General features: G+C 45.0%; 1 protein-coding gene across 1 annotated transcript; it reads right to left on the bottom strand.

Moving 5' to 3' along the window:
- Nucleotides 1-11274: 11274 nt before the first annotated feature.
- On the bottom strand, nt 11275-12099 carry LOC134601949 (olfactory receptor 11L1-like). Its single transcript, XM_063446455.1, has one exon. The coding sequence runs from the start codon at nt 12097-12099 to the stop codon at nt 11275-11277; it is 825 nt and encodes a 274-aa protein (XP_063302525.1).
- Between the last annotated feature and the right edge of the window lie 283 nt (nt 12100-12382).

The raw sequence follows: 12382 nt of genomic DNA, 5'->3' as shown, positions 1-12382 counted from the left end.
CTGGCAGGCTGTGGGCTTGCTGGCAGACTGTGGGCCTGCTGGCTACTGCCGGCAGGCTGTGGGCTTGCTGGCTGCGGCTGGCAGGCTGTGGGCTTGCTGGCTGCGGCTGGCAGGCTGTGGGCTTGCTGGCTGCGGCTTGCTGGCTGGCAGGCTGTGGCTTGCTGGCTGGCAGGCTGTAGCTTGCTGGCTGCGGCTTGCAGGCTGTCAGCTTGCTGGCTGTAAGCCTGTGGCTTGCTGTAGGCCTGTGGCCTGGCTACTGGCCTGTGGGCTAACTGGTGGCCTGTGGGCTGGCTGGCTACTGGCCAGCCTGTGGGCTGGCTGGTCGGCCTGTGGGCTGGCTGGCTGGCATGTGGGCTGGCTGGCTGGCTTGCTGGCTACTGGGGCACTTGTATATTATTTAAAGAAATAATCCGTGCACAATAACCACTACTGCTCTGTGTAGTGGTTATGGTGCCAGGAGGGCCGGGCCCTCCTCCCAGAGTAAGTAGTCAAACCGTTTAAGAACAGTTTGACAACTTACCTGGGGTCTGCTGGGATATGAGGCTGTAGTAGGGTATAGGAGCAGTGGCGAAATGTGTGAGGGGTTCAGTGTGTGTGAAAGGTTCAGTGTGTGTGAGGGGGTGTAGTGTGTGAATGTGTAGGGTGTGTGGGGCAATGTGTGTATGAGGGGGCTGTGTATGTGTGTGGCAATGTTAGTATGGGGGGCTGTGTGTGTATGGGTGGGCAGTGTATGTGTGTGTGTGTGAGACAATGTGTGTGAATGTGTATAAGGTAAAGGGAGGGGGGACCGCGGGCGGCGACGGACCGAGGGTGAGTGCTGCGAGAGTATTGCAGCCTCCCCTCACAGCTGCCCGCGGAGCCCTGACATAACCCCCCCTCGAGGACCGCCCGGAGGGCGGGAAGCCGAAGGCGTCAAAGGAAACCGCGCATGAAAGGAGCGGATCAAAGAGGGCGCGTCCAAATCAGAGACAGAAACCCATGACCGCTCCTCAGGGCCGTAACCCTTCCAATCAACTAGATACTGCAACCGACCTCGAGAGAAACGAGAATCAAGGAGAGCATCCACCTTGTACACGTTACTAGAGACCGCGCGGAGGGCATCTGAACACCTGAGAGACCCAGAGAACCGATTACAGAGCAAGGGCTTCAAAAGGGAGGTGTGAAAGGTGTTAGGTATACGCATGGAAGGAGGCAAGGCCAGGGGGTAGGACACAGGATTCACCCTACGCAATACCTTATAGGGACCAAGGAACTTGGGCGCGAACTTCATCGAGGGAACCCTAGAGGATAACCAAACCCTATCACCCGGAGCATAAGAAGGAGCCGCACACTTACGACGATCAGCAAATCTTTTTTGAGCAGCAGCCGCACGACAAAGAGCAGCATGGACCTGATCCCACATCTTCCGTAAGGAGGCGAGGTGCTTGTCCAAAGCGGGCATTCCCTTGTCGGAGAACACACTGGGAAGGACAGAGAGTTGGAACCCATAAGCCACCATAAAAGGACTTACGCCAGTAGAAGAATGAGACACAGTGTTCCTGGCAAATTCAGCCCAGGGAAGAAGATGGGACCAGCTGTCCTGGTGTGCATTCGTGAAACAGCGTAAATACAACTCCACAGACTGATTTGCCCGTTCGGCAGCTCCATTAGATTGCGGATGATAGGAGGAAGTAAACGATAAGGAGACCCCCATCTCAGCACAAAAGCCCCTCCAAAACCGAGAGACAAACTGAGGGCCCCTGTCAGATACGATATTGTGGTATACCATGCAAGCGGAACACTTCTTTGGCAAACACCTGAGCCAACTGAACCGCAGAAGGTAGCTTCTTAAGCGGAATGAAGTGCGCCATTTTGGAGAACCTATCAGTTACAGTCAAAATTACTGTCTGTCCATCAGATGATGGAAGATCCACAATAAAGTCCATGGATAAGTGTGTCCATGGTTTCTTGGGTACAGATAGGGGCATAAGGAGGCCCAGGGGTTTAACATTAGGGGACTTACACTGTGTGCAGACACGGCAAGCCTGCACATAATCTGCCACATATTTTTTAAGTGAAGGCCACCAAAACTGTTGGAGGAGACCGTTGTAAGTATTGGTAACCCCTGGATGACCAGCAGTTTTGGCTGTGTGAAATAAAGCTAATAACTTCTTTCTGTCTTTCACTTTTACGTATAGCTTACCAATAGGAGTCTCAGAGGGTGCTTAGGATTGGTATGTCTTGATACCATCAAGAAAAAGAGACAAAATAAACGGGTAGCAAACGGGTAGCAGCTATTATATTAGATGTAGGTACAATGGGCTCAGGAGTAGAGGCAATTGAATCTACAGGTTCGTACTGGCGGGAGATAGCATCAGCCTTGACATTGCGATATCCAGGCCTGTATGTGATGATGTACTGAAAACGTGAGAGAAATAAAGACCATCTAGCCTGTCGAGAGGATAACCTTTTAGCGTCTGCGATATAGGATAGATTTTTATGATCGGTTATAACCAGAATTTTGTGTCTAGCTCCTTCTAACAAGTACCTCCATTCTTTAAAAGCCATCACTATAGCTAATAATTCCCTGTTCCCGACGTTGTAATTCTTTTCAGACTCAGACAAGCGTTTAGAAAAGTAACAACAGGGAAGGAGGGGTTCGTCATACGATTGTCTTTGTGACAACACTGCTCCTATACCGGATTCAGAAGCGTCTACTTCCAGTACAAAGGGAAGGGAAGGATCAGAATGGTGTAACACAGGGGCAGTGGCAAATGCCTTTTTAAGAGTCTCGAAGGCCACAATAGCTTTAGGAGTCCAAACCCTGGGGTGTAAACCTTTTTTAGTCAGTTTAGTGATAGGGGAAATGATGGATGAAAAGTTTTTAACAAATTTCCTATAATAATTGGCAAACCCTATAAACCGCTGTATTGCCTTAAGTCCTTGGGGAAGGGGCCAGGACAGTATAGTTTCCAATTTAGAAGAATTTTTGAATTCATGCAAAATGTTGTTCACTCTTAAACCTAGGGCGTACCCCACAGACAGGATTAAAGTCTGTTCAATGATTTCCTATTTAAAGGGTGAACCCATGTCCTGGGCACATACATTTCTGGAAAATGAAGATCCTATTCATATCAATGTCTAGAACAATACCTTCGTTGTTACTGTACGTATTTACAAGATGACTGGTGTAATTGGAATTATGATATTAAAAGGAGAGCTCCTCCTAAATATAAAGTTGGTGACACTATGTGGCTATCCACCTCTCTGTTCCTGTACGTCCAGTTGTCTGGTTACAATTAGTTAACCAACAATTAGTTAACCAACAGTTAAAACTATGCCTTCTTCATTGGCATTTAAAAACTTCTAAAATCTTGGGCTGTGGCAATATGTCCTTTCCTGATAAGCAGAAGATCATCAATGCATCTTGAGTAGGATACCAGTCTTTCCACCCAGTCATGCCCCCTCCAGACTGAACGTTCTTCCCAATCAGCCATATAGAGGTTGGCATAACTGTGTGAAAACCTGGTACCCATAGCCGTTCCTGTTTTTTGCAAATAACAATTATCCTTAAGCTAAAAATATGTTTTAGAATTAAACCTATACCTTCGATTATAAAATATATTTGTTCCTGGATCATAGTAATCTTGTTGTTATATAGACCTTACTGCCTGACATCCCTTATTGTGGTGAATAATGGTATATAGTGATTTAACATCACATGTGATAAGTATGAGATTTTCTCCCCAAGTGATCTTTTCTAATTTTTTTTAACAAATCCATAGTGTCTTTAAGGTAGAATTTTGTTTTTACGACATATGGTTGTAGCATGATGTCGATATACTCGGAGAGGTTTGAAAGGGGTGATCGTATACCGGATATGATAGGGTGTCCTGGAGGATTATTGATATGCTTATGGATCTTTGGTAGAAAGTCTATAACCGAGATTTTGGGATGCATTATGTTTTATATAATTATACTCTTTAGAGTCTAGGATCCCTACATCCCTTCCTTTATCTAAAAAGACTTTCAGTTTAGTCTTGATTTCTCAGGTTGGATTATTGGTTAGTTTGATGTAGGTGTTCGTATCATCGAGTTGTTTAAATGCTTCTTCCTCATACTTTTCTCTGGACAATATGACAACACCGCTCACCTTTGTCGGCAGGTTTTATTACTATTGAGGGGTCATTGTATAGATATTTTAATATTTGTCTCTTTTCTATTCTTATTGGGTTTATCTCTTGTTTTGCTATCTAGAGTTCTCAGATCCTTACATACCTTCTTTTAAAAAATGTCCAAAGCACTAGATTTAAAATAAGCTTGATGGAAGGTGGATTTATTTCTTAAAGAGCTTCTTTTATAGTCTTTTACTTTCTAATTGTCTCCATTAATTTTTTCAGTAGTGGTGGTATTATTTTTACTAATATAGAATCATTTTAAGGTGGCATTTCTTGTATGTTTCGTATTCGGTGCCCAACTAGGTCCACCTTTGCTGTAAAACTTGTATAAAAGACCAGTGGGTGCCATTACACTTTCTGTTCCTGATTTACCCTCAATCTAGAGTCTTGTCTCTTACTGGGGGAAACTGCTACAAGAGATTGCTATGCTCTTCATACTCCCTTGAATAATCACTAGCTCTTGTAAGAGCTGTTCCTGCTTCGCTCTCTGGAGGAAGAGAGGTTCCCCTACTGGAACCTGGAGCCTTGTCGTAGGTCCAGGGTGGGTGGAGACGGCGAGACCCCAACTAAGCTGCGGTGGTTCATGGGGTCTGCAGTACTTATGGTGTCTGCAGAAGTGCTTGGAGCCTCGGTAAGCACTAGGAGCATCCGTCGGCGAAGGTACCCAACCGAGGTACAGGAAGCTCCGTTACAGCTAGTATCCGTACAGTGCCCCTGTCTACAGCAGTATGGAATCAGCTAGTTTTCAGACAGCATTTCATGACGAGGAGGAGAAGAATGCAGAGTACAAGGATGCAGACCGGAAGGGAATCTAGTATGAGGCCCTGGAGAATGTACAGCGTCTGCAGGGCGACAGTCTCCCCAGTGACGAGCAGCGGCTACAAAGGTGCGTGGCGATGCAAATGTGTCTCTTGGGAGAGCAGCCCCTGGACGAGTGGGTGACAGTGCTCAAGAGCCTGGTATGTAAGCAGCTTTGGCTAGACGATGCTTACCAGGCACTATGGTGGTGTACGGTTCGACATACCCCTTGGGCGGCCGAGCACGACTGCGCCGAAGGTGACAATTTCGATGGCCCTGGTCTACTTTGGGATGCCATGGAGGAGGATATTGATTTCGGCAGCACAGAGGAGTCTAGATGTTGGGACATCTGTGACTACAGGGTGGGCATGCATGTTTGGGCTGATTTCAGCAAGGTGGGACGAGACATGACCCACCTGGTAACAAGAGAGTGGGAGCTGGAGCAGGACTACCAAAAAACAGGAGTGGCTATGGGTACCAGGTTTGCACCCAGTTATGCCAACCTCTATATGGCTGATTGGGAAGAACGTTTAGCTCTATTCGGCCCCAATCTACCCAACAGGCAGAACCAGATCTGCCACCCTACAGCTGGGAAGACCTGGCTGCTTCCCTACAAGCTACTGAAGTGGGGGACCTCATCAGCTGGTCCTGGAAGGAACCCCAAATGGCATGTGGAGATGGGATGGAGATCTCTCTACCAGCCCTACAGGGATGCTGGGCAGCCGGCCCAGATCCCCAGCTGCATTTGGAGTTACAGAGAGGGGAGACAACCGGTCTCTCTCCCCAGCGGCAGTGCATCTCACAGGGAGAGGAGACAGCTGGTCTCTCTCCCCAGCAGCAGTCAGCATCACAGGGAGAGGAGATTGTCCGTCCCTTGTCCCTGCATCAACCAGCATCACTGGGAGCACCAAGCAGCATTACAGAGAGTGGAGACAACAGGCAGCGTTCCTATGAGTCAAGACAGTTGGTATGACCAGGGCTGGCCTTAGGGGTGTGCGAGGTGTGCGGACGCACAGGGCACCATGGAGCAGGGGGCGCCCAGCTGCCGCACAGCTCACACATGGCCGGCCGGGATTTTTTTTTTAACAGTTTGCGGCGGGGGCGGGGCTTACCGTGTGACGGGGCGGGGCTTACCGGCCGGCGGGGGCGGAGCTATACATGCTTGTAACTGCTGCAGGGGAAGCAGGAAGGAGTCCCTGCTTCCCCTAACAACCAGAATCCAGGAGCTGCACTGCCTGTCTGCCTCCACAAGGAACAGAGGTAACTATGTGATTGTCTGCTTGTCTGTGTCTATCTGCCTGTGTGTGTGTGTGTGTGTGTGTGTGTGTCTGTCTGCCTGTGTGTGTGGCTGTCTGCCTGTGTGTTTGTGACTGTGTGTTTGACTCTCTGTGTGTGTGACTGTCTGCCTGTGTCTGTGTGTGTGACTGTCTGTGTGTGTGACTGTGTGTGTGTATGACTGTCTGCCTGTGTGTGTGGCTGTCTGTGTGTGTGTGGTGTGTGTGTGTGTGTGGTGTGTGTGTGGCTGTCTGCCTGTGTGTGTGTGTGTGACTGTCTGTGTGTGTGACTGTCTGTGTGTGTGACTGTCTGTGTGTGGCTGTCTACCTGTGTGTGTGTGTGTGTGTGTGGCTGCCTGCCAGTGTGTGTGTGTCACTATCTGTGTGTGTGACTGTCTGTGTGTGGCTGTCTACCTGTGTGTGTGTGTGTGTGTGGCTGCCTGCCAGTGTGTGTGTGTCACTATCTGTGTGTATGACTGTCTGCCTGTGTGTGTGTGTGTGTGTGACTGTGTGTGTGGCTGTTTGCCTCTGTGTGTTTGGCTGTCTGCCTGTGTGTTTGTGTGTGGATGTCTGTGTGTGATTGCCTGTCTGTGTGTGTGGCTGTCTGCCTGTGTGTGTTTGTGGATGTCTGCCTGTGTGTGTGACTGCCTATGTTTGACTGTCTGGGCAGACTAGATGAGCGGAATGGTTCTTATCTGCTGTCACATTCTATGTCTGTGTGTGTGTGTGTGTTTGTGTGTGGCTGTCTGTGTGTGACTGCCTGCGTGTGTTTGTGTGTGAGAGGGTGTGTGGGAAGGGGAAGGAGTGGGGGAGGGGGGGACGGGAATGGGGGATGCTGTGAAGATTTTTCGCACAGGACGCCCAAAGGCCTAAGGCCGGCCCTGGGTCTGACTCCCCAGCGTCAGTGTGTTGTAAAAGGAGAAGAGACAACCTCTCTCTCTCCCCAGTGGCAGCCAGCATCACAGGGAGAGGAGATTGTCAGTCCCTCGTTCCTGCAACAGCAAGAAGCCCTGGGAGTGGAGATGGTCGGTACCACTACCCAGCACCAAGCAGCATTACAGAGAGTGGAGACAACCAATCTCATTCCTCAGTGGCCATGTACCTTACAGAGAGAGGGCGCAACTGGTCCCCCTCTCCGGCAGCAGCTGCCCAACCAGGTTCTGGGGGTAGTGGAGGAGATGGCCATACCCACTGACCCCCTTCCAGCAGAAGAGCTGGCATCAGGGCAGAGCGCTGTTAGCCTCTTCCCTCCCCTTTCTCTTCGTCCAGGCTCTGACTACCTGCTGCCCCCCCCAGCAGAAGCGCTGGCATCAGGTCAGAGCACCTTTGGCTTTTGCCTTACCGGTCCATGTGGGTTCGGACTGGGCAACCCCCTGTACTATCCAGCTGTAACACTGGCTATGGGGCAGAGCACCGCTGGCCTCTGCCCACCAAGTACTCATATGCCTGGGAGCACCTGAAAGATCAGGGGTGACGGATACCCACTCAGTAACCTGGGACATACTGGACAGAGACCGACTACAAGAGTCATCAGGTCCAGTAATTGTTTTTTGTGGGTGGGCTGTTTGACTCAGGGACCGACTGACAGGAGGTTAGTCTTCACCTGGGAGGGAAGATGTGTGACGAAAGCACCTTCGTAACTGGTTTTCAAGAGGCCTGCTTGCCAGCCACTTACCCTGTGACTATGGGCCCTGCAATATATCTTGCCCAATGCATTTTAAAAGGCTCCATTTATATGATGTATGTACTTTTCCACTCCATGAAGAGAGACCGACCGTTGGCCCTAATTCCCTGGAACTGTTTTGGGCATAAAGACCATGTGCACGGTCGGTCAAAACTATGACTACAAGAAAATTCCTGAACCCCTGAACCAATCTGGGTGATTTTGGGATATGTTGTTCACCCAGATAGGGGCTATCAGGGGATGTAACGTTTATGGGGTTTTATATGTTTTTAAAGTACTTTTTGGGGTTTCATAAAATGTATGTTTTTTTTCTGTGCTTGGATTAAATTATAATCTTCCTCTTATCACATTCCCCTATGGATATACATTCTATATTTTATGGAGTAGCTTTATACTTTCTATAACTTTAAATATCATTTGTATTTATGCCACCATACTGTTATGTAAAACTATGATTATTGGCATTCAATGCATACACTTTTATTATATAAACTAGAAGCACTTAATGTATACATTTTTATTATATAAAATAACAAAACTGTATCTTCTTTTTTTATTCTTATTTTAAAATCTTATGCACTATTACTCTCTAAGGTTGCATATTACCATTGAATATCAACATCAGACATATATTTAACTGTTGATTATTTTATATATTTATTACCCCATCTACAATTATATGGACCTATAGTTTATCTTTCCCTTTATTTATGAAACAAATAGTCAGTGTTTCTGCCCACATATCAAGAATATAATTTTGATCTCAATGTATATATGTTTGCCCCTTTTAAACGTGGCTGTTCAATCACCATTACGCTATATATATATATATACACACACACAAAATGTAACCAGATCCCCATGGGATTATCCTAATAAGAGGTGGAGCTTTTACACTGTACTGCTCCACAAATTCCATAGAGATTCATACAAGTAGCGTTTGGAAGGCAATGTAATCCTCTTAGCAGTACGTGCGTTCCAATCAAAAGCTTAATGAGTTTATCTGAAACACCAACGGAATCATAAACCAGCCGATTATCATTAAGAATGAAAGAATATTGCCGCATCACTTCCGGTATGACGCGCGTGTTCCAGCAGACCCGGAAATTGGACTCACCACGTAGCAATTATCAATAAGGGTCTTCATATAAAAACAAGAACATTGTAAGGACTTACTCACACTTTTGAAAAAGCCTTGAACAGGCGAAAAGCATAAAGTGGGACTCCTTATTCCTATTTTTAGACTTTTTATTATCTTTTACTAAGTTTGTTAAAATAAAAGTTTGCATTTTTCAGTCACTTACTTTTTATTTATTTTTTTTGCTTCTAGGCACCAATATATCCATAGGTGGGGATTATACCACCCATGCTGTTTAAATTAGAGCAAGTCCTGCTCTAGTAAATTTAAGTACATTACCTTATTTTCTTTTAATCTAATAGTACTTACTTTTTCTCCTGTCTATTGTGACAAAAGTACTCCTTTCCCTTGGTACCTTGCCCTGGGATTGGGGTGTTACACACAGTCTTTTCAGGCTTTAGAGACACTTCACATGCTGGATGAGGTAAAAGGACTTTCTCTTTTTATTGTGGTTCCAAAATAAATGCACAGTAAAGAATAAAATGTTGTAACAAAATATATAAAACAAAATCCTTGCTCTTCTGAGCACTAACTAAACAAAATAATTAGCTAACTGGGTTGGATGGCTTGTCCATTTCCCAACATAAACATAAACAACAACTTTCCTGTTTCAGGGTTTTTCAGCTCTCTGTTTCCACTCACAGAAATAAAACACACTCTCTCTCCTCCTTTGGCAGGGGAGTACTTAATAGCACCTGTAATTAACAATCCTTTTCAGGTGAGGTAAATTAGGATTGAAACTCGGGAACTGGACTTCTCACCTGTAGGTTCCAAGCAGCTTCCACAATTTGGAGTGGAGCACTGGCCCACCCTACTCTCCAAGTGCTCCAACCCAGGGCCCAAATATACACATATTTAAGGTGCAATATTCATCTTAACATAACACATTTCCCTGGGGCTAATTACACAAAGTAGGAACCTTGCAAAATCTAGGGAGATATATAGATTCCCTCCAGCACAATTCCTTGCTTTCGGTCACACTATGTTTGTCTCCATATATACCGAGCACCTGTATTGCCAACATCACCATATATCCTTAGATGGAGATTGTACCATCAAGCGCAACACAGAAGAGCTCTAAGATCAATTAAATGTGAGTGGATCTCATATAGCACTACAATTTCAATTTCTATCTGTATTTTACCATACTGTATTGCACTATAACTGTATTTTGTTTTGTTATTTGACAGTATTACACCATTTGAAGATATATGTTCGTATAACTTTGGGCGCGGTATACGCCATTAATTTTACTATCTGTCTATTCAAGAGGTTTGGGAATCCTTGCACTGTGTACTGCAGCCCACAAAATCATATTTATCAAGCTATAGTGAGTGCCTATTACTTTAGTATAGTTAACTTATCTAAATTGAGCATCATAAAAAAAACGTAACAAAGCCTGGGCATCATAAAAAAAACGTAACAAAGCCTGTGTACCACCCACATGGATATATATAGGCTGCATACATCCATGGCACAGAGAAATGTCCCATTTACGGAATCATTAAATCCATCAAAATTCCTCAAAAAATCTGTGGTGTCACAGATATAAGACTTCAGACGCAATACCAAGACTTGGAGAAAAGCATCCACATATGCCAAAAGTTGTAGTAAAGAGACACAGTTTGTTACAATGGGCCTGCCAGGGGTTTAAATGGATCTTTGTTAGTCTTGGGTAACAGATAAATAAAAGGGACCCCTGGTGTCTGTACATTCAAACAGGCAAAGACCTTTTTTTTTTTTCAATCAAGCCATGACTAAAGGCTTGTGTCATAATAACACAGATCTTGGCATGGATATGCTCAGTAGGATCTTCAGTAAGTTTCGAATAGTGGGTCTGTTTATTTAACTGAGCATATGCTTCTTTCAGGTACTTGTTGGTATCAAGCACCACTATGGACCCACCCTTCTTCACAGCATGGGTAGTAATATATTAATCACCCCTAAATCCCTTTAAGCCAGCCCATATAGCTCCAGTCAAATTTGAAGATCCCCTCCGGGATCAATTGATCTTAGCTATTCCCATTTGGCACAATTTGATAAATGTTTCCACAGTAGGTTTTGTGGTAGGGGGAGTAAACTTTCTCTTGTTCCTGCATCTTGACAAATCCACTGGACCCATATCCATGTTGACTGTGCAAATCCATTTAGTCTGTCCTATTTTCATGGTTAATAACTTAAAAATAATCTCATTCCTAAATATTACACGTGCATATTATATTTCTAACATTTTGTTTTCCCCAATAATTTTCTAATGGCTGTCTTGATTTCTTGGTTCCTCAGACTGTATATTACTGGATTCAACAAAGGGGACACAACTGTGTACATAAGGGATACAATCTTATTAATTCCAAATGAGTGTTCTCCTGATGGAAATATGTAAATGGCCATAAGAGCCCCGTAATACATGCACACGACAGAGAGGTGGGAGCTGCATGTAGAAAAGGCTTTCTGTCTCCCAGTGGAGGATGATATTCTATGTATAGCGAGAAAGATGCAAACATACGTAGAAATGATAAACACAGTTTCAATGACAGTTTCTGGAACACCGAATAAATATATGACAATCTGTAAAACTGTAGTATCGGAACATGAAAGCTGAACAAGAGGAACTAAATCACAGAAGAAATGATCAATATACTTTGAATTACAGAAAGTTAAATTACTTAATAAGATAGTCAAAATCAATGTGAGAAGAAAACCCAATATCCAGAACAAGACCACGAGACTGAAACAAAACTGGGAATTCATTATTGTTACATAATGCAATGGTTTACAGACAGCCACATATCTATCATAGGACATAATGGTGAGAAGAAAACATTCTGTACCTGATGGGAAACTGAAGAAATTGAACTGAGCAATGCATTGACTAACTGACATGGGGACACCATTTTTTAAGGTGACATGGAGCAGGTTGGGAATAATTGATGTAGAGAGTATGATGTCACAGGAAGACAACTGGCTGAGGAAGAAATACATTGGAGAATGAAGATATTGAGTTGCTGAAACCAGAATTATAATCAGAAGGTTTCCAGTTAAAGTCATAATGTAGACCAAAAGAAGGATAGAGAAGAAAATTATTCTGGATCTGTGCAGAAGCTGGAACCCCAAGAGGAAAAATTCTGGAAAAGTTGATTGGTTGCTTCTTGGAATCATCTGGTAAACATACATCATCATTAGATAAAAAATATTATTACTATTCATTAGTGATGTTCCGAACTGTCCGCCGGCGAACAGTTCCCGGCGAACTTAGCGTGTTCGCGTTCGCCGCGGCGGGCGGACACATGCGCAGTTCGATCCGCCCCCTATTCGTCATCATTGGGCAAAC

The sequence above is a fragment of the Pelobates fuscus genome, chromosome 3, assembly GCF_036172605.1.
Source record: "Pelobates fuscus isolate aPelFus1 chromosome 3, aPelFus1.pri, whole genome shotgun sequence".
Classification (NCBI taxonomy): Eukaryota; Metazoa; Chordata; class Amphibia; order Anura; family Pelobatidae; genus Pelobates; species Pelobates fuscus.
This window is presented reverse-complemented; position numbering and strand designations above follow the sequence as displayed.

Coding starts and splice junctions, on each gene's coding strand:
- LOC134601949 (XM_063446455.1), bottom strand. CDS start 12,099: ATGACTTTAACTGGAAACCTTCTGATTATAATTCTGGTTTCAGCAACT.